The following is a 22,388-nucleotide window of genomic DNA, read 5'->3' on the forward strand; positions in this document are numbered from 1 at the left end:
AATATTTTGTATATTGTTGGTAGGCATGTTATGGGGCGATATTTAGCTGGGTTCGCTGTGTCTGCTTGATCTTTAGGTTTCAGATAAGTTATTCCATGTGTAAGTGTATCAGGGAATGTGTATGGATCTGCAATGTAACTGTTAAATAATTTAGTTAGATGTGAATGTGTTGCGGTGAACTTCTTTAACCAGAAATTTGCTTTTTTATCATTTCCAGGGGCTTTCCAATGGTGAGTAGAATTAATTGCTTGGGTGACTTCATGTTGCAAAATTGTCACTTCAGGCATTTGTGGTATCATCTTGTATGTGTGTTTCTGCTTGTATCCACTGTGCATGCCTGTTATGTTGTACCGGGTTTGACCATATGTTGCTCCAGAAGTGTTCCATGTCTGTTATGTTTGGTGGATTGTCTGTTTTAATGTGTGTGTTATCTATTGTTTGGTAAAATCTCTTTTGGTTTGTGTTGAATGTTTGGTTTTGTTTCCTTCTATTTTCACTTTTTTTGTATCTTCTAAGTCGTTTGGCCAATGCCTGTAATTTCTGCTTCTTTTCATCTAATTGCTCTATTGCTTCTTGTTGTGAGATTTTACCTAACCTTTTTCGTTTTTTGTCTGATATTTCATTTCTTATAAATTGTGTTAGCTGTCCGATGTCTTTTCTCAGTTTTTCTATTCTGATCTGTAGCCTGTGTTGCCATGCTGGTTTTGTGGGTTTCTTCTGTGTATTGGTTTGTTCTGATCTCTGCCTAGTGTGTATATTTAGTGTAGTGAGTGCTCCTATATAAACCAGTAGTTGTAACTCTTCCATAGTTGTATTTTCATTTATTTTGTTGTGTATGATTGTGTTGATAGTTTTTATTGTTGTTTCGAGTTGTGGGTTATTTGGCGGTCTATGCAAGAATGGTCTGATGTCTGTATTTGTGTCTTTGTATTCTATATATGTCAGCTGAAATTTCTCTTCTATATCTAACACGTGTGTCTCTTCGTGTTCTATTTGTGCTTGTTCTGGTGGCTGTCTTAAGATTTCGTTTTCCTCTGATTGTTTAATTGATGCGTGTTGGTCTTTGTTTGTTTGCTCTGGGATGTTTGAGTCCATTACTGTATTTTCTTCTTCTTCTGATTGCACATTATTTTGTTCCAGTATTTCTTGTACTTGTTGTTTGATGTTTTCTAATTCTGACTGGGGTATCCTGTTATTTTTTATTATTACACGGATCTGATCAGCTAGTCGTTGTTCTGTTGAAAATTTTAATTCCGGGTATCTGGTAATAAATGTTGTGTATACTTGTGATCTGTATCCAGTTGTGTTGGTTCCTAGGTTTGTTGCTTGGTAATAACAGAACATGAGGTGTCGATTAACTTCATCTGACCATCTCATCCTCTGTCTTTATTTTCCTTCTAGGGTGGTTGCAGGAAGCATATCCTGCAAAACACCTCTATTTGGATTTAAATCATTTTCCAGTTGGCTAGCAGTGTTGTTACCATTGTGGGCGGGCATAGGGTTCAAGCGTCGTCCCCGACCATGACGGCGCTTGTCCGAGGCTTCTTTAGTTCTGTCCTGAACCAAGTAATCACACTAAAAGGGGGGTTAGCCCTATTAGTGGTTTGTTCTTTTCGTCGCCTTTTACGACTGGCAGAACATACCGGAGGCCTATTCTTTTCCCGGGCCTCCACGGGGTTTATTATTATTATTATTATTATTATCTTTCCTTTCTCAGACCTTAGGTCTGGTTCGGAATGAAAGTCACGCGGACCTTGATCAAGCGTCACTTCGTTTTAACTGTACGGTATATGCTACATTGCGTTTAGGAACTTTCGGGTAATTGAACATGTATCAATAATTACGGATTTCTGAAGTTGTATATATAAGTTTGGATGTAGCTGTATTGCATTGATGTACTGGTGCATATTGCGTGGTATGACTCCTGTAGTTGAAAGTATAATTGGTATGATGTCAACTTTATCCTGATGCCACATGTCCTTGACTTCCTCAGCCAGTTGGATGTATTTTTCAATTTTTTCTCCTGTATATTTGCTGTATTGGGTATGGATATTTCAATTAGTTGTGTTAATTTCTTCTTTTTATTGGTGAGTATGATGTCAGGTTTGTTATGTGGCGTTGTTTTATCTGTTATAATGGTTCTGTTCCAGTATAATTTGTATTCATCATTCTCCAGTACATTTTGTGGTGTAATTATTATTATTATTATTATTATTATTATTATTATTCAATAGAAGAGTTTTGTGAATAATATGTCTAAAGTGGAATCAAGAGCTGTGACTGTCACAAGAAATATCCTACAAAGATTGTCAACTTAGCTGTGAAGCAAACTGGGAAAGGATATCATGGAAAGTCATTCAGTGTGACAAATAACACAGACTTCACATATAGGGAGATACTATTTGAGATTTGGAGTTTATACCTGCACTGGGTTGAAGCTGGGCTGGGCCTTTCCTAGTCACATTACCAACAAGAAACTGATGGTAGAAGAGGAATAAGAGGCACTAGCTTTCTGCATATTCAATAATGAACCTGACAGCTGCCGCATTAGATTCTGTGTCCTTTCCCTATTGAGTGATTTGAGCTTGTTTTCCAATTCTGGACTTACTTATTCTATTTCTATTATTTTGCAGTCATACAATGGTTTAACTTAAGAAATGTACCTTATATTCTTTGAAGAGGCTACTTCTGAAGAAACAAATTAGTACTCCAGCCTTCATTTTATTATCTCTCATTTGAGTGCCATCATGGTCAACATGTATGTGGAATGACAACTTTGTTACATTCATTGTGTTTGCACAGAACCAAAAATTTTAAGCTTCTTTGACAACTTAGCACATAACATATCGCTTCTGAATTCACTGAACATTCCTTGCATAGCTTGATTTATATTTACTTTGATTTCACTCAGCTTTTGTTGTTCAGCAAAGATTCAAATTCATTTGAATGGGCTGCTTTCATACCACCTTTCTAATATTACTACTGAATAATCTGAATAATCTCCCAGGGCACCAACTAATTTATAACATGGCCTACAATACAGAGCAGAATGTTTGATGATGACTGCTCAGGAGATTTTTCAATTTTCCTATTGCATTTCATAAGCAGCAACAGTTTTTGTTTGACAACAGTGACTAATGATTCAATAATAGAATATACCAGTAAACCCTCAATTCTTTTTAAATATTTAAACTCTCATATATTGAACAGCTTCAATCATCATCTTACTTTCTAAATGAGTTAATGTGTTGACTTAAAGTATGTAAGTGAGAAAAACTTTAGAAAAGGTTTGAAATTGTGCTTAAAGTTTGTTGGCGGCTGCTAAGAGCTGCTAATGCTTTCTTATTTTAACAGGAATATTTTGAACTTATGTATAAGGCCTTAAAACCAGATGGCATTGTTTGTTTGCAAGCGGGTACTGTGTGGGCAAATACAGAATGCCCTGCCAAAACAATGTATCACTGTAGGAATGTGTTTGAAACAGCAACATGTACCATTGTATCAGTTCCTACATATCCGACTGGTGTTTGAGGAGACCAAACAGCTAAGGTCGTCAATCTCCTATTCACCCCCAGGACAAAAGCAGTTTTCTTTTATCATTATTTGGGAAGTGTCAGTACAAACAAGTTTTGAAAAGACTAAGTTACATTCTCAAATACTGGATGAATCAAGTCTGAGTATTTGCATGCCATCAGTTACATTGTCTGAAGACAAAAACAGAGTTTCTAACTGTAATACTTGTCTTAAACTTTTAACAAAAGATATCTCTTAGTGAGTATTGTTTTGTTTCGTTTTGGGGCGCAAAAACAACTGGGGTCATACGTGCCCAAGCCAAACTATAGAACACGAAGACAGAGAGAAGTTAAGAAATGAATGTATGTCAATGCCAATTGACTTAAAAGAAGATAGCTAAAAACAGGAATATGGAGAAACAGCTACAAAAGACACCATACAGAAAAGGAGGTCCAAACTAAAAATTAAATGGCCTTCACCATATTACTTTGACGGATGAAATGTAAAACACAGTCAACAGCCCAATCGTCATTTGCTAAAATGGCCAATAACTCAGACAGCAAACCCAAGTGGGAACGTAAACGGTTAAAAAATGGGCATTCCATCAGGAAGTGGTAGACAGTTAAAACTTGGGCAGAATGTGTAAAAAGTGCTGGGGGAGCGCCACTTACCAAATGACAATTGGTAAAAAGGCAGTGCCCAATACGCAACCTAGTTAAAATGACCTCCTCCCGGAGGGAGGGCAGAGACGAGGTTGTCCAAGCTGCTGGGAGAGGCTTCATGATCCAGAGCTTATTCCCATGAAGGGAGGACCAATGGTGATGACAAAGGGACATCACCTCCTGACAGATAGCGAGCGATCATTGGAGGGAATAGAGGAACTAGCGGGCTGAGGTATAAGGTTTGGAACCTTGGTAGCAGTGTCAGCAGCCTCATTTCCTGGCAGACCTACATGACCAGGAACCCAGATACACTTCACAGTGGCTCACCAGAGTGAGCAAGTGACAGTTTTCCTGGACCCGTTGCAGTGTACTTTGAAGCGTGCAGAGAGACTCTGCGCACAGGACACAATTGAAAAGTCTGTGTCACCGGATGTACTCTGTGGCCTGATACAGGGCGAAGAGCTCATCTGTAAGTACTGACCAGTGTGCTGGAAGCAGATATTGAAAGATGTGGGCGCCAATGACAAAGGCACACCTGACACCAAGGTCACTCAGAGAACCATCAGTGTACACGAAGATACTATCACTAAGTTCCATGCAAAGGTCGTGAAACTGAAGGCGATAGAGCAAGACTGGAGTAGTGTCCCTATGAAGCGAATGAGGGCCAAGATGAATACTGGCCACTTCATGAAGCCAAGATGGTGAATGGTTCACACCCATCGGTGAAGTGGCAGGTAGTGTGAAGTTAAGCCACCAGAGCAAGTGCCAAAAGCAGACTCCAGGAGGTAACAGAGAAGAGGCATGCACCCCATACTGGCGATCAAAGGAATCATCGAAGGAGGCGGCATAGGATGGGTGGCCACACATGGCAGACAAAAGGAATGCATGCCTACTGAGGAGAAAGTCACAGTGGTAGGATAGTGGTAGTTTAGCAGCTTCAGCACACAGACTCATTCGGGCTAGTGTAAAAGGCGCCAGTGGCCAAACGGATGGCAAGATGGTGGATAATATTAGATGGCATAAGAGGGATAGACGTGCAGGCACATAAACAAAGCACACATAATATAGTTTCAAAAGGAAAAGGGACCGGTACAAACTGTGGAGGGTGATTCGATCTGCACCCCAGGAAGTACTGTTGAGTGCACGTAGGACACTGAGGAACAGCGTACAGCGGGCTGCCAGGTAAGACACATGGGAGGACCAAGAGAGTTTCCTATTGAGCATGAGCTCCAGAAATTTCATAGTGTCAATGAATGGAAGAGCAACACGGCCAAGATGTAAAGATGGTGGGACAAACCAATAGCGCAGCCAGGAATTCATACAGACAGTTTTGTTAGTGGAAAAATTAAAGCCATTGCCGATGCTCCAGGAGTAAAGACGATGAAGACATCGCTAATGACACCGTTCAGTGACACAGGTCCATGGAGAACTGTATTAGACAGCAAAATCGTCAACAAAAAGGGCGCCGGAGATGCCTGGTGGGAGGAAGGCCATTATAAGGTTAATGACAATAGAAAAGAGGATGACACTCAAGACGGAACCCTGAAGCATGCATAAAGGTGTCTGACAAGGTAGAACTCACACGCGCCTTGAAAACTCTGTCTTTTAAAAATTCCTCAGGCAAACAGGGCAAGCAGCTGCAGAAGCCCCACATGTAGAGTACGGAGGATACCAGTTCTCCAGCAGGTGTCCTAGGCTTTCTCCAAATCAAAAACCATTAATGACATGGGTGGACAAAGTAAAGAGATGGTCAACGGCAGAATGGTGTGCTGGAAATCCACACTGTGCAGTCAATAGTATACTGCGAGACTTGAGTCACCATACCAGCCGGGCATGAATCATATGTTCCATCATCTTGCAAACACAGCTGGTAAGAGATGGGGCAGTAGCTAGAAGGAAGGTTTTTGTCCTTGCCGGGCTTAGGTATGGGTATGATGGTGGTTTCATGCCAACATCTGGGAAATGTGCCCTCTACCCAGATGTGGTTCTATGTATTAAGCAGAAAGTGCTTGCCTACAAGAGACAGGTGCTGCAACATCTGAATGTGGACAGCATCTGGACCTGGGGCAGAGGGTAAAGATGAACTGCGAGCATGATCTAGCTCGCTCATAGTAAAGGCTGTAGCACTCATGATTCTGAGAAGAGAAGGGTATCTCCCGAGCCTCCTCCAATCTTTACCGATGGAGGAGGGCAGGGTGATAGTGTGAAGAGCTCGAAATATCCACAAAATGGTGGCCCAAGGTGTTAGAGATAGCAACAGGGTCCACAATGACCGTCTGCTACTGTCAGACCAGAAATTGGCAAATGAATCTTGGTCACAGAGATCAGTCGGAGGTGGCCCACACAACAGAGGAAGGAGTAGAGATGTTAAAAGAACTTGTGAATGAATACAGCTAGTTTTTTGCCATCCTGAAGAATGTGATGGCACTTTGCACACATCTGTTTATAATGAATGCAGTTAGCCATAGTAGGTTGGCGGTTAGAAACTCAGATGGTATCTCTTCGTGTGCGAATGGCTTCGCGGCCTGCCTCAGTTGACCAAGGGACTGGGAGACTAACGATAAATATGCCACCACCAGTGGTAGTCAGTTTGTCAGTACATATTCCAGTCACAGGCAGAATTAAATATTTCACTGCTATTTACTTCGGCTTTCAAGCAACTTTCTATTCCTAGTATTATGCATGTGTTGTTGTCATCAACAAGTGTCAGCAACTCAGACATTACCATGAACGATTCTCTAGTTAAGTAACATTATATATAAATTTACTTTTCTGATGTACAGTGATATTCCCCTTCAAAACAACTGCAGGTGACATACACAAAGTTTTTATTGTACTTCACGTAACTCTCATCCAGTAAACAGAGGGGTACATTTAACTTTAAAAACTCTCATGTGACACACAACTCTTCTACCCTGATAGCTGCTAACCTGATACCATGGGTCATGAAATTTGCACTCAAGATCATCTGTGTTTTACATCTTCCAGCCTGCTCCAGACCGGAATACCACAGTCCGATCTGGGGATGATTCTGCACATTTAGAACTTCACTTGTACCCCCTAAGCAAGACTAGCAACATAACTGCATAGGCTTCCACGGCCAGAGTCAGTCGACATAAAAGTTTTATGGGTGTGGTACCGCATCATAAAGTATACAGGGCAATGGAGGGCACACTGGGGCACAGAGTATATCACAAGACTACACATATAGGCAGGTATCTGCATGCCCAATCCGGAAATACGGAAGCGTCCGATCCCACCCGTCTGCTTTGACCCATGACGTCACGAAATGCAGAAACAAAAACAAACACACACACTTTCCACAAGAAGCCTAATGACACTAACGGGACAAGCGCGGGAAATGGGGTGTTTTGGGTGGGGGGCAAACTAAATATAAACAAATTTAGACGCCTTGCGTAGCTACAACGTGTAAGTGAAGACAGCCATGCATGAATACCCACCCACCTCCCCAGGGGTCGTAACCCCTGCAACCCATAGAAGATAAAGATGCTTCATTAGCTGATTAGTTTTTTTTGTCTTAAAAAAAAAACCTCACGGGATAGAACGAACAGATCAGAAAGATAAATATAATAAACTAAAACAGAAATTCGAGGAAACAATTAAAATAAGTAATAAGTGTTTTTAAATTAAAAAAAAAAAATCCTCACGAGATAGAACGAACAGATCAGAAAAGCAAATAAAATAAGATAAAACGGAACTGGAGACAGCCACACTCAAACCAAACTCCGCGCCGTCATGACGTCAAAGCCGAGGCGTTGGATCGGACGCTTCTGTCGACCCCCCAATCCTACCACCACCCAGCACAGAACAACTCTGTCATCCATTCTTTGGCAATCCGTGTGTAGCACCTAAGTGATGCTCAAAACATAACACCGGAGCTGAAAAGGCTATGCACAATGTTTCTAGCCAATGGCTACAGCCATAAGTAGATCCACACAGCCTTGTCGATGAACACAAGCAAGAAATAGACAAACTGCAGCCAACAGTGCGCTTACCTTATGTGAAAAATGTTACTGATCGAATAGGCAAACAACTTCGCCGGGTTGGGGTGCAGCCGGTCTTCTATAGTAGTTGCAGGATCCAGGACATGCTAGGTTCCACTCAGGACACAGTGCACAGTGAGGCCATCAAAATAGTTAAACACCGTAATAACATGAATAGGGAGGATGGACTCAGGCTTGCCTCATCTTGGCTGCCAGCAATCAGAGCCCAACAGACCGCACTATCAACATGAGGCACGAGCACTACCGGTGAGTAACTGCGGCTGCATGGCTGACATCCAGCATTTGGTAAACAGCAGCCAACTTCTCATTCGCCGGTGACCACCAATCATGACGCATAACACAAGAGCCTATAGACAACAGAGGTTACATTCTCCCTCCCCCGCAACCACCCATTAAAATTAAGTTCCCTTTCCTTCCTTAAGTGATCAATGAAACGAACTATCTTTTTAAAATTATGATGTAATGGCATTCACAGTGAACAGTATCAACAAAATATAAGGGACACTGCATAGCTAGAACACACCAGTAGACCCAGAAGAAGGCTGCTGCAACCGTGGCCGAAACGTTGGCTTTTTCTCCAGCAGCAGTAGTTTTATACGTTATGACGCGGTACCACACCCAGAAAACTTATGTCGAAAGACTAGCAACCTTTGCCATTTTGGCCAGCTGCCAGAAGGAACTGAGGATGGCCTCTGAACATATGCAACAGGCATCATTGGCACCAACAAATACCGTAACTTGAAAACCACTGCAAGCAGTACAGACAACAGATGTCACCAGATTGTCCTCCACATCTTAGAAGACACCCCTAGCAAGTGTACCAAGTTCAAACTAGGCTACCTTCTTGATGCAGCTGTTATTTCCTGAAGGGGCCCCATCACCTGGAGCTACCAACAGCAAACAGCCTCCCTTTCTCTCCATAATTTCTGGCCTAAGAGGAAAGTCAACCTCAATCCTAGCCATGGAGGTGAGTTACTGGCCCCATCACTATTTCAGAACTTGTCAACATCTCATATCTCTCAAACTTGAGTTTCTCCCAGCATATAATATGTTCAGACAACTTACGAAGATGTAGCTGGGTGATGTCTTTGACAGCTACTGATATTTTAACAGGTGAACACTAATTTGCAAAGAAAAAAAGGCACTGAGAGAGAGTTTTGCAAGAAAATTTAAATCCTTAGTAGGAGAAGCAAGCAAACACACCCCTATGCCTCTACATGGCACCAGCTAGGTGAGCAATGCTAGTGCTGCATTTTAGCAGATGGTTTGGGTGGGAGTTGTGTCAAATGGGGTGGGTAGAGGGGGGGGGGGGGGAGGGAGACAGGTTGGGGGTGGGTGGCTAGCAGCTCAGAAGGGTGTAGGCAGTTTGCTGTGAAAGGGTGCAGAAATTATGAAACTTAAAATATGCACAAATGTATCATACTAAAATTTCTGCTCCCTTAATGACATATACGAATTAGTAAACATGTAGCGTTATAGCATTATTTATGGGAGTATTATATGATATTATGGTTCTGTTTTATGTTACATGATAATATTCTGCAGACTCATGTTTACTTATGCATTTTAGATATTGGTTTCTGGTTTTGTAGACATTCTGTTTCAGGTATTCATTGGGCTATAGGCGGCACTGGGGTGCAACAGCCAATGGAATACGCTGGATGGAAGATTCCTTGAACCCTAATGAACAATGCTGGAGATGAGAACATCGAACTTGGCTGTATATTTCAAGCAGTCTCTTGTCTGAAGTCTCTAGATGGACCTCTTCTGAAAGCACTGCAAAGGGACATCATATGTTGTGTGACCGAATCTGAAAATAAAGTAATTTGTTAATAAGAACTCCTGCCTACCAATTTAAGCGGAATGGGAAAATAATTTGTGTGTGTCATGTACTATGCTTTGAGAACAGTACAAGAGTACTGCATGATCGTCACGGTAACAGTTTGACACAGTATCAAAAACAAATTCATATGGCACCCCCACAGTCACCTAGGAATGCAAAGGGAGGGGTGCCAGATGCATGGACTAGGCACGCAATGCACAGTTATCGGAGCAGGTGGGAAGTGGTGCATGCTGTACGACACATAGATACATGGATTGGGAGCAGGTGGCAGGACGGAGGAAGGGGAAACTGTTGCCTGGAGTGTAAGGGTATACAGTGAGTAATCAGAGATTCAGGTCAGGACAATTATGAGAGCGAAGTGTGTGTTGCAAGGATAACTCATCTGCATAGTTCACACAATATGTTGGTTGAGGGAAGAACTTGGGTGGCTTAGGTTGTGAAACAAATGGGTCTAAGCACTCTGGGACTTAACATCAGAGGTAATCAGTCCCTAGGTCGTGAAACAGCCATTGAAATTGAGCATCGTGTGCTCAATTGCATGTTGTGCCACCTCGTGGTCAACTTTATTCTTGGCAACAATTTGGTAGTGGCCATTCATCCAGGTGGACAGCAGGTTAGTAGTCATACTGACATAAAAAGCTGTATAGTGCCTGCAGGATCCGAGTTGGTATATGACATGGCTGCTTTCACAGGTGGCCCGGACTCTGATGGAGCTAGGATAAGCCTGTGACAGGACTGGAACAGGAAGTGCTGGGCAGGTGGACTGGGCAGGACTTGCACCTTGGTCTTCCACAGGGGTAGAATTCCACATCCAATCTGTCTTTTACAATACTCGCACTAGCAAAATGTGTCTTCGAGGTGGAGTACCTCAGCTGACAAACTTTCAGGGTCTGAGATTATGTGGGCCTTATTAGCCCACGTAAAAAGTATACATTCATGCTGAACCGGATGGAGACAACTATCAGGCTGAAGGAAATATATTTGTTTGAGTTTGCTTCCTATAAACAATATGCCAAACATACCATCAACCTTCCACCCCCCCCCCTTCCCCACACACACACACACACACACACACACACACACACACACACACACACACACACACACAGTGAGGATTTAAATTTCCTTGTTAATTCTCTCTCAGTTTATTTATGCCTTGAAAAATGGTGAGTTCACCTGTTGAAATGTTGGCAGTAGCCAAAGAAGACAGCTGCATTCTCCTTGTCTTAATCCTTCTTTTCTACTACAGCACAAAGGGGCGACCACTACAAGGATAAAGTAACAGTAGCGCTTGCAAAACACAAGAAATAAGAAAAAAATTAATAAACAGTACTCAAAACAGAAATACGCAGCTACAGTTAGTTTCCACACAGAAAAACTTAGTATAATAAATAAAATAAATGCTTTATACAAACAAAATACTATTGCTGTTGGCCACTGGTCACAATCTATGACTGGAGCACCCTAGCTCCTCCATTCCCTCATTACATTCATACCTAAATATATCTTTCAAGAACTTTGGAAACAATTATTTAGAACCCATACACACACAAAATGTCCAAAAGTCTAATTACATGTCTTCAAATTTCTGTCTGTAACTGAATGTTAATGTAACACATCGTTAATCAAAATCTGTGCTGCCCGCCCCCCTTCCTCCATTTCCTCAAATCATATTGCACTACAGTTTGCCATATCACTGAATGAACTAAAGCAAGTACTGCCCAAAGATTAACTTGACAATTTCAATGCTTTGCCATGGATTCACCTACTGAATGTGGGATGCACTTTTATTCAACTCACAAACCAGTTCTCCCAGTCAGTTATAGCCTTATCTGGTACCACAGTGGGACTTAGTGTATTTCATACTATGAGATATATGCAAAACCTTGAAAGAATTGAAAAATCATGTTAAATGCCAAAAAAGAAAGAGGGGAGGGGACAGAGGTGCCACTGACAAGCAAGTCTCAAACATTTTAACATACCAGTTGTGTATTTATGCTTTGTTCCATACATACCACAACTGATTAGTGTTTTTGTCATGGCACATTAGTTAATCAATTGAATTTTGTATTTTTATTGTTAAAACTTCGACACACATCATCTAAAAATATTTGTTATTAACATCAGTAAACCGAAAAAAGTGGTTCTGACATTTTTTTTGTACAACAGAGCATTGATAAATATTCAGTGGAAAACTTAACCCGAAAGATGATCCTTAAAATTCAACATGGCTAAAATACATCCAAAAATTAATCATCACAAGCTGTGGTGTAGTTGAAATGCTATTATTTGTGAGATATTTGTTGCACAGCATGCCTCCTTACAAATTACCAAAAGACATTAAAATCTGAAGAACTTTTACAGGCACAACTCAGACCTTCCTTTACAATAAAATATTATTATAAATAAAATTTCCACAACAAAGAGTGAGACGGTACACCACACAAATACATGACTGATGTTTTTGCCTTATAATGAGTAAATTTAGCAATCCTCCCTTAAATACACAAAGTTAAACAGTGCAATGTGTATTACCCACTGAGGACATGCACAACTGCAGTTCACATATAAAATACACATGAATACCTGAAGTAGTTTTTGCCTTATAATGAGTAAATTTAGCAATCCTCCCTTAAATACACAAAGCTAAACAGTGCAATGTGTATTACCCACTGAGGACATGCACAACTGCAGTTCACATATAAAATACACATGAATACCTGAAGTAGTTATTTCAATATATAACATACCAACAGGGTCAGAAGAATCAGTTATTATGATATCAAACTCTTCTTCATGGTCTGCCATAAATTTAAATCCATCACCAATGTGTATTTTTAGTTTTGGATGAGACAGGCCTTGCCCCATGAAAGGCAAAAATTGCTTGGATACCTCTAAAACCTTAGGGTCTATTTCAACTTGGACGATCGACTCTACAGAAGGATGCTTGGCAACTTCTCGTGCCACACCTCCATCTCCACCACCAACGATCAAAACCTAGAGCAAACACAAAAGTTTAAAGAACTAAGTTTGTGGAAAAAGAAAGAAGGAAAAGATCGTAATCACATCTCAGTGACAAATACCTTTTTAGGGGATACGTGACTGCACAATGGTAGAAATGCAATCATTTCCTGATATGCAAACTCATCAAACTCCGTGCACTGGATAATGCCATCCAGTATAAGGGCTCGGCCATGGGACTTCCTACAAGTGACAAATGTCAAACATAAAATTGAACACAATTGAGCTGAAAACAGACTTGACCTGAGCAAAACACAGATGCAAAAGTGCAGGTTGCAATGACGGGAGAACTCTGAGCACTGCATAATGTTAAAGAAAAAACAGGTTTTTGGATGAATTGTGTATTTTTTCTTTTTTTTGCGCCGCCTTGCCTACATTTTTGCAGAACAGGGTGTTGCACATCTTTTTGTTATATTCAAATGTGTTTGAATTTATAGAATAACGCTCCAAGATTCAACACGTGTTATACCAAATAAAAATATATTATTAGTAGCAGCTGGTGGTTTCCAGAGCCATTGCATGACAACTTTCTATCTAAACATTTACTTTAAAATCGTGCTGGTGTTTGTGCGCAAAAAACACGACGTAACTGTGTCAGGAATATTCCTTGTCTTCACGGAGTTTACTTTTTTTTGTATCATTCTGAATAAAATGATACAGAATTCAATGCATCTCTGGTAAAGATTTCCAAGAACTCATTGTGCAAGCGATAACAATTTATAACTATCAAAATACAAGGTGGCGACACTTTTTAAACTTAAATAAATGTCTAAACAATTACTAACACTCACGTTTGTAACACAAGGATATCCTGATACTCAGAACGTTCCGAATGTAAAACCTTGTCTACTTCCAACGAAAGGCAAAAGCCTGGCCACAGGGTACACAGCTCACTAAACCAGCCTTCTTTCAGTTGATTCATAATAATTAAATAACGGCCAATGCCTACGTGTGTCTCACAAATGCAGTATATGCACGACCAACAGCTGAAATTTGACCACAAAATAACGTTACCAGCTCTTCAGCACTTACTAAACCACGTGTACCACGGACAGACGCTTCAAGCAGGGCTGCCAAGCGAAACTTTCGAAAGAGTTTCCAAAATGCCATTTTTCTTAGCTGAGGGCAAGTTAGGAAGAATAATGATTAAATAGTAGATGGTGCACTGCAGTTCCCATGTTATTAAGCTTTGTTGTCAAAACTATTGGTTGTAGCGAAGCACTGCTTGCATATAACCTTGAATTTGACGTTTGTGATGCGTCAAATGACCTCAAGTTTCCACACTCAAAACAGTGTTTCATTCATTTGTTCTTATCGTTCATTCGCATTTGTTTTTGTACGTAGAGACCAGAGACAAGTTCTGAACCTGTATTTCGTTGGAAGCGCAGTGGCGAAGTCGTAAACGTAATGTGAAACGTGTTGTTTGTGCGTAATTTTGTTTCACTTGTTTAGAGGAAGACTGATTAGTCCTAAGCTTTTCCCCTGAGTGGAATGTGTCTTCAGTTTTCTTCTATATTTCGCAACTCTGATGTTCAGTTGCAGTTTCATTATGGGAACGAGGTAAACCAAAAAACAGTGTTGAGGGGGAAAAATTTCATAGATTTTAAGCATCTTGCGCAAAAGGATTGAACGTAAAAGAACGGGTAATTACTAGCCCATTCAGTGAGAGCTGTCTGCTGCGTGCCACTAACATTTTGTACAGTTTACAGGATGTATTACCGGCAGCTTCACCAACAAGGCCTATATTTGTTCATGCAGGGTCTCCAGTATTGCTACAATATCGTTCGAATTTGACAAAAAAATTGAAAACTCTGGATGCGTACATTACAAATTACGTGAAATTGAATTAGGCTACAACCACTTGTACTTAATGCTGTATGAAATACAGGACAATAAATAGCAATTACAAGGAGTAACATGTATTGGGCTGGTGTATCCACTGGTATTAAGTAGATCATCAAAAGACAAATCTGTGCAGGAGAGGCATTTAATATGTCTTGAAGTAATGAGATAAAATAGTAATAAATAACAAGTGATGTTAAAAATCTTGATTTAACCACCATGGTTTTCTCTCTGTGGCCAACTTGGGCAAAGCTGCTGGCAATAACATTTAAAGTCTCGTGTAAGTGTTTTGCCACTAGTGTTAGTATTGTTGACATTTAAAAAATCGAGATAAACAGAAGATAGCAAAATTATAAAGCACACGAAACAGTTTTACACATCATTGTGCTGGTAATAATCTGAAGCAATTAATGTGGCATGCATTGCTATGCCACATGTATTGTGGTTGTGCTATGTGTAAAGTTTACTCAAATTGTGCAGCAGTTGATTTAAATTTTAAGTGATATGGATTTCCAGACATAAGAAATACACGGATAATTTGAAAATAAGAAATACAAAAATAACTTGGTGTCTCTGAGGGTAATGTCGCACAAAACAGTTCAGAAATTCTTTGAGCAGTTTACTCAATTTTCTTTTTTGGTAATATTCTGTATGTCCAAGTAATGCTAAATTACAATTTTATTTCAATTCTTAAACTGTAGTGCCCTCTTTTGACTGGGTAAGCTGGTCCGGACTCAGGAAAAAAAAAGGCCATACTATATCAATTAGGTATGTGTCTTAACTATTCAAAAAGTAAGCTTAATTCATGAAATATACATTCTGATAACACAGCAATGCAGTTATCATTTAGAGCATGTGGCACTTGAAAGTCCATTATTTTGATTGGAAACCTACACCACTTTCTTTGGTTTTAGTTGTGAACTGGGCTATAGTGTGAAATCCCAACCACCTCTCCCCACGACATGTTCACAGACACATGTAGTGAAGCCCAAGGTCTAAGTTAATTTGAAAGTTGGTAATTTGGTTAAGAGCTGGTGAAACCAGCAAATACGAATTCAAAGTGAAGGTGGTTGTAAGAGATTGCCCTGTAGCATAGCATACTTTCTGCGTTTGCATCATATTTATCACACTCTCACATCATATAAACTGGAATTGCAAGGTGAATTTAGAAAAGTCTTTGGTGAGTATTGCGATGCATATTGTGCACTTAATATTGTACATACACTGGAAAAACTGCAACATGGTCCACAATGTAACTTTTCCTGTGAACTGCATATAGGCCTGTTTCAGTTAGCAACCAGTGATGGTAAAAATTATCAGACTGAAAACACAGTTGCATGTTAGATCCAAGGAGTTATTTATTTTTCTGAATGCATGGGACATGACTAGCAAACATCATTAAGATTTATAGGGGGGACCAAAATACTGATCGAATTGGCAATTTGTGGATGGCACGTGTGTGAGAGTGTGAGAATGTTGTCAGGAACATGGAGCAGGCAATTATCACAAGTGATGAGGCGTTGGTGAGATGTTTGGTGTTGTGACCGGAAAGAAAAGAGTTAAAAGATGATAGTTGCATTTAGTTATTTTTCCACAATTTGAGAAACTATTCTGCTTGAAAGTATAGGCCTATTGGGAACATGTGGCAAATTTCTATGCTGAAAATGTAATAACAAAATTTCCATAAGCACTTAACTATATGTACAACTGTATAAGAAGTTATAGTGGAAAGTATGTACTTGCATATATAATAAATACTGTTACCATTTTTATTTGTGTTTGGCTTTTATTTTTTGAGTTGTTGCTCTCAGTATGACCCATACAGTACTAAATAAAAATGTTGGTTTGTTTCTTGTTAAAAATAAAATTATTTTCAAAGCAAAATTTTACATGTGCATTTTGTAGAGAAGTCCCAAATAAATTAGCATAGTGCAATATTTGGGTTATTGATATGTATCAGTCGAGACAGTAAAACATGAAATATTACCAGTCATCTAGTAGCGACTGAGCGGTAGCAGTTAGTGCAGTACCAAGCTGGTGCTGTCCCTGCTAGAGTACTGGTTATTCTTCATATTCTGCTGTCACTTTACATATCGCTTAAAATGAGTATCATACTAGACTAATTTGGACTGGATCTCTCAGAGTTATACATAAAATTTTACTTTAAAAATAATATTGTTTGTAACTGGAAACAGATGCTTTCAGTTGACACTAGGCATTGCATGAAAGATGTGATTAGTAACCTTGTGGGCTTACTCCAACTTCATATTGGAAAACTAGACTTGCGTACGTTTGTCAAACCATCAGAAAAAAAATGCACCCGACAAATCTTAGCTTTCTTCTGCAATATTAATATGTCATGCCCACGACCACCTTCCTTCATAAAATAATATCATTTGATTGTATGCTTTAGAGAAACGGAAAATAGCATGTTCTGACACACATTTCATGTACATGATTCGTAAGTTGCATTAACAAATAAAGTACTGTAGAAAACTTATCGCTACAGTAATATATTTTACATGTTGGCACGAAGATGATTTACCCAGTTCTTGCCCATTGATGGTGATGGTGATAGGATGTTAGCAATGACTTTACTGCACTGTGTAGTCCTATCTATCTCCTGTATTCTCCTCGAACTTGACCAGTAATTAGTCTTCACTTTTACTTAGTCACCTATGGCCTTGGCATCAATATAAATGCTGCGTTATCTGACTGATGAAGTTAGCAGTGATCAAAAAGTCGTAAATACTGCTCAGTGTCATCTAATTTCTATAGATGCAGCTGCTCCCATTAGCCATCTCGCAAGAGTCTTCTAAGAGTACAGGTATAGTCCTGTTGTTGCCATGATAAATTGTAAATGTTTCAAGTTATTATAACAAGTTTTTGGCAGGTGGTTGTGCACAAAGGAGCAATTACTTTATTGTAAAGATATTGCAATAACCATTTTCATTTATATTGTGGAATAATATATTTTTCTTAAAAGTATTCCTCAGCTCTTTAAAACAAGAATACGGTGAGCCATGCCTGTTAATGCTCACAATGAGATTTGTCACAAAAATACCTAATGATTGTTCTCGGTGTAGTGGAGCACTGTGGTGGTAGGTGTTTCATCTCCATTGTCATGTAAACACCACATAAGGAAATTGGCTGTTGTTGTGGTGCCTTCATTTGTAATATTTCTTTGGTATTTTATCAAGGGGAGGTAGAATGGGAAAAAAATCAAATTTTCAGATTTTTATCTCATTATAAAATTTGCAATTTTCTGAATAAAATGATTATTTTTTTATAAACTCACATGGAAAGTATTTTATTTGATTTTTTAAAATATAATCTACACCGGTTGAAAATGTTAAAATTTGTAGGTGCATTACTTCAAGGTATAATAAAATCGGTAATTTTTTTTATATAGAAGGCTGTGGATTGCTGTGTTAAAGTTTATGTCCAGAGGAGGATGGGCACCAGGGTGAGGAAGTTGAAACAAAGTTTGAGAGACAAGAAACTTTCTGATGGTAAAACCATAAGAGGCAGGCTGACAGAGAAAATGATTGATGAACTACAGCAGTATTATGGGATGACCATTAGAAATAATACTAAGGATTTGTTGAAAATGAAGCAGGCAGAATGGGCTACCTTCTTCCACAGACTGTCATCTGATGAAAAACCAGTACACCACCTTTGCCCTCCTGGACATGATTAATGGTGCAATTACCGCAATGCCCAGTACTCAAATAGTTCATACATCCATAAACATTCCTTCCCAGTAGCAGTCGTGGATATCATGAAACCTATGTACAGAGATATGGCAGATCCTGAATTACTGAAGAAGTGTTTGCATGATCAGCATCAAAATCCCAATGAGTCGTTCAATAATCTTACAGGGACTCGCTTACCAAAAAAGGTTTTTTTGGAATGAAGACACTAAAGTGGGCAGGGGGGTCAGTGATGCTGTTATTACTTTTAATGATGGCACCATTGGTAGGGTGAAAGCGCTGCATCAGAGAACTTGAACGGATGGACAAGGTTCGGATTGATAAAGTAGAGTATGCTGTCCAGAAAGAAGAAAAAACTTGGAAAAAGATCAAGAGGATGATGTACAGTATGGTGCAGGGTGCTTCTGAGTGACTAAAAATAAAAAAATAAGCATGTATTAAGTGAGTCACAGTCTTTTGAAACTTTAGAACACGTTCCTGAACATTTACATTTTTCTGTTGCATTTTTCTCTAAATCTCGGAAACCAGGGAATAATTACATACACATCCGGAGTCAACTGGACTAAAAGAACGACATAATGTCATGTACAATTAAAATTATTTAGGATAACATACAAAGAAAGTACACAAAATTTTAACCGTGTAATTAAAAAATTGTATTTCTGTAAGCACTGGCTGAAATGCAGTTATTGTAGATCAGTAGACTCAGAACATACAGTTTAATGTCCTGTATAAGTTTCATGTCGATGGCTACAGTAGTTCCAAGACCCCTTTTTAAGATTTCAAAGAAAATTAACTAGCTTCCTCTCACGATTCCTTTTGCAAAGAGCTCTGAAACTGACGGAAATGGAGTAGTAGCTAGCATGTTGTTCTTGAATGTGGGAAACAGAGGTCCAAATCCCCATCCAACTGGCCAGATTTAGATTTTGTATATCTGCCCTAAAACTCTTGAGGCAAATTTCAGGATGGTTTCTGTGAAGAGGACACAGCCAATTTCCCTCCCCAGTCTGAGCTTGTGCTGTCTCTCCAATGATCTTATCATCAGCAGGATGCTAAAACCTTTTGTTCCTTCCTTTTGGTTTTTCTAAGAACTCTGAAGAGAGAGGGGAAAAAAAAAAACTTCTGCGTTTCATTCTGTTAAGTTTAGTTTTATGCATATGATATGAAAAATAATTGCAACTACTCGCTATGATGTGGAATGTGTTAGTACGTTTACAAATAAGATAAATTTTCTTTGTGAAAGCATGGCTACATGCTAGCCATTTACATAGCAGGATTTTCCTTTTTGTTAAAAAAAACTGCAGTCAACAACAAACTTTAATAAGTGTAGCTCATCCACATATATACCATCTTTTCAGAAAATCATGTATGGCATAGTTGTCGAGCAGAAAGGTTTTCAGTTTATTTTTGATATTTTATCTAAACATTTGTACTCTGCAAGATACCATAGGGTACATAGCTTGCTAGAATCGGTCTACCCTTCCTCTGTCATTTGTGGTTGCTTAAAAGAAGTTGCCACAGACTGTAGCCGTTTAATTGTAACCAGTAACCCCCCAGCCTGATTCTGTAAAGAAAAGAATTACCCTGTCTAAAACATACATCAATTTTTATATCATATCTCCTTAGTGGTCATACAGTGAAATAATTTCACAGGTAAATTGAATTTTGTGTGTGTGTGTACTGTCTGTAAAATGTGTTCTGAATAGTTAGTAGTGAAAGAGTCTTCCATACTGCTGAAGTTTTATCGTATGAAGAGCAAAAATGTAGTAATCAGTAAACTTTTTCCCTTTCATTATTTTGTGTGGGGGTGCCAGCAAGAAAAAGTTTTGAAAATGTTTTAAGTTGTGTGTGTAAAGTTTGTTGGAAGTCACTAAGTTTTCTTGTTCCCAAATAGCAGAGAAATACAGGATGGTCCATTGATTGTGACTAGGCCAAATATCTCGCGAAATAAGCGTCAAATGAAAAAACTACAAAGAACAAAACTTATCTAGCTTGAAGGGGGAAACCAGATGGCACTATGGTTGGCCCGCTAGATGGCGCTGCCATAGGTCAAACGGATATGAGCTGCATTTTTTTAAATGGGAATCCCAATTTTTTATTACATATTCATGTAGTATGTAAAGAAATATGAATGTTTTAGTGGGACCACTTTTTTCGCTTTGTGATAGATGCGCTGTATTAGCCACAAACATATGGCTCACAATTTTAGATGAACAGTTGGTAACAGGTAGGTTTTTTAAATTAAAATACAGAACGTAGGTTCATTTGAACATCTTATTTCGGTTGTTCCAATGTGATATGTGTACCTTTGTGAACTTATCATTTGTGAGAACGCATGCTGTTACAGCGTGATTACCTGTAAATACCACATTAATGCAATAAATGCTCAAAATGATGTCCGTCAACCTCAATGCATTTGGCAATATGTGTAATGACACTCCTCTCAACAGCGAGTAGTTTGCCTTCAGTAATGTTCGCACACGCATTGACAATGCACTGACGCATGTTGTCAGGCATTGTCAGTGGATCATGATAGCAAATATCATTCAACTTTCCCCACAGTAAAAAATCTGGGGACATCAGCGGGCCACGGTGTGGTGCTTCGATGACCAATCCGCCTGTCATGAAATATGCTATTCAATACCGCTTCAACCGCATGCGAGCTAGGTGCCGGACATCAATCACGTTGGAAGTACATTGTCATTCTGTCATGCAGTGAAACATTTTGTAGTAACATCGGTAGAACATTACGTAGGAAATTAGCATACATTGCACCATTCAGATTGCCATCGATAAAATGGGGGCCAGTTATCCTTCCTCCCATAATGCCACACCATACATTAACCCACCAAGGTCGCTGATGTTCCTTTTGTCACAGCCATAATGGATTTTCCATTGCCCGATAGTGCATATTATGCCGGTTTACGTTACCGATGTTGGTGAATGACGCTTCGTCGTGAAATAGAATGCATGCAAAAAATCTGGCATCGTCCCATAATTTCTCTTGTGCCCGGTGACAGAACTGTACACGATATTCTAAGTCGTCACCATGCAATTCTTGGTGTATAGAAATATGGTACGGGTGCAATTGATGTTGATGTAGCATTCTCAACACTGATACTTTTGAGATTCCGGATTCTCGCACAGTTTGTCTGCTACTTATGTGTGGTTTAGCCACGACAGCAGCTAAAACACCTACTTGGGTATCATCATTTGTTGCAGGTTGTGGTTGATGTTTCACATGTGGCTGAACACTTCCTGTTTTCTTACATAACGTAACTATCCAGCGAACGGTCTGGACACTTGGATGATGTCGTCCAGGATACCGAGCAGCATACATAGCACATGCCCGTTGGGCATTCTGATCACAATAGCCATACATCAACACGATATCAACCTTTTGCGCAGTTGGTAAACAGTCCATTTTAACACGGGTAATGTATCACTAAGCAAATACCTTCTGCACTGGCGGAATGTTATGTGATACCACGTACTTATACGTTTGTGACTGTTACGGTGTCATCTATCACAAAGCGAAAAAAGTGGTCCAACTAAAACATTCATATTTCTTTACGTACTACATGAACATGTACTAAAAAATGGGGGGTTCCTATTTTAAAAAATGCAGTTGATCTCCGTTTGCCTACGGCAACGCCATCTAGCGGGCCAACCATAGCGCCATCTGGTTTCCTCCTTCAAGCTAGACAAGTTTTGTTCTTTTTAGTTTTTTGATTTGATGCTTATTTCGTGAGATGTTTGGCCCGGTCAC

The 22,388-nt window shown here is 39.5% G+C and overlaps 2 protein-coding genes across 3 annotated transcripts in view; one reads left to right on the forward strand and one right to left on the reverse strand.

Annotated features, from left to right (window-relative positions):
• The window catches only part of LOC126469703 (spermidine synthase), a 55,602-nt gene extending 41,289 nt beyond the window's left edge, over positions 1–14,313 (reverse strand). Inside the window, exons 1-3 of the mRNA XM_050096879.1 lie at positions 13,856–14,313; positions 13,127–13,247; positions 12,794–13,040 (exon numbers count right to left, since the gene is read on the reverse strand). Coding sequence (XP_049952836.1) covers positions 12,794–13,040; positions 13,127–13,247; positions 13,856–13,986 — 499 coding nt within the window. The 5' untranslated portion in view covers positions 13,987–14,313. The remainder of the gene's footprint in view (positions 1–12,793; positions 13,041–13,126; positions 13,248–13,855) is intronic.
• Positions 14,314–14,372: 59 nt separating this feature from the next.
• Positions 14,373–22,388, forward strand: part of LOC126469702 (zinc transporter ZIP3-like) — a 36,212-nt gene continuing 28,196 nt past the window's right edge. The window contains exon 1 of one of the 2 annotated variants that reach the window (XM_050096877.1): positions 14,373–14,489. The gene's annotated coding sequence lies outside the window, so the exon portion shown is untranslated. Of the gene's footprint in view, positions 14,625–22,388 lie in introns of both variants that reach the window. The other variant, XM_050096876.1, reaches the window with a different exon arrangement.

This window comes from Schistocerca serialis, chromosome 3, assembly GCF_023864345.2.
Source record: "Schistocerca serialis cubense isolate TAMUIC-IGC-003099 chromosome 3, iqSchSeri2.2, whole genome shotgun sequence".
In the NCBI taxonomy this organism is placed as follows: domain Eukaryota; kingdom Metazoa; phylum Arthropoda; class Insecta; order Orthoptera; family Acrididae; genus Schistocerca; species Schistocerca serialis.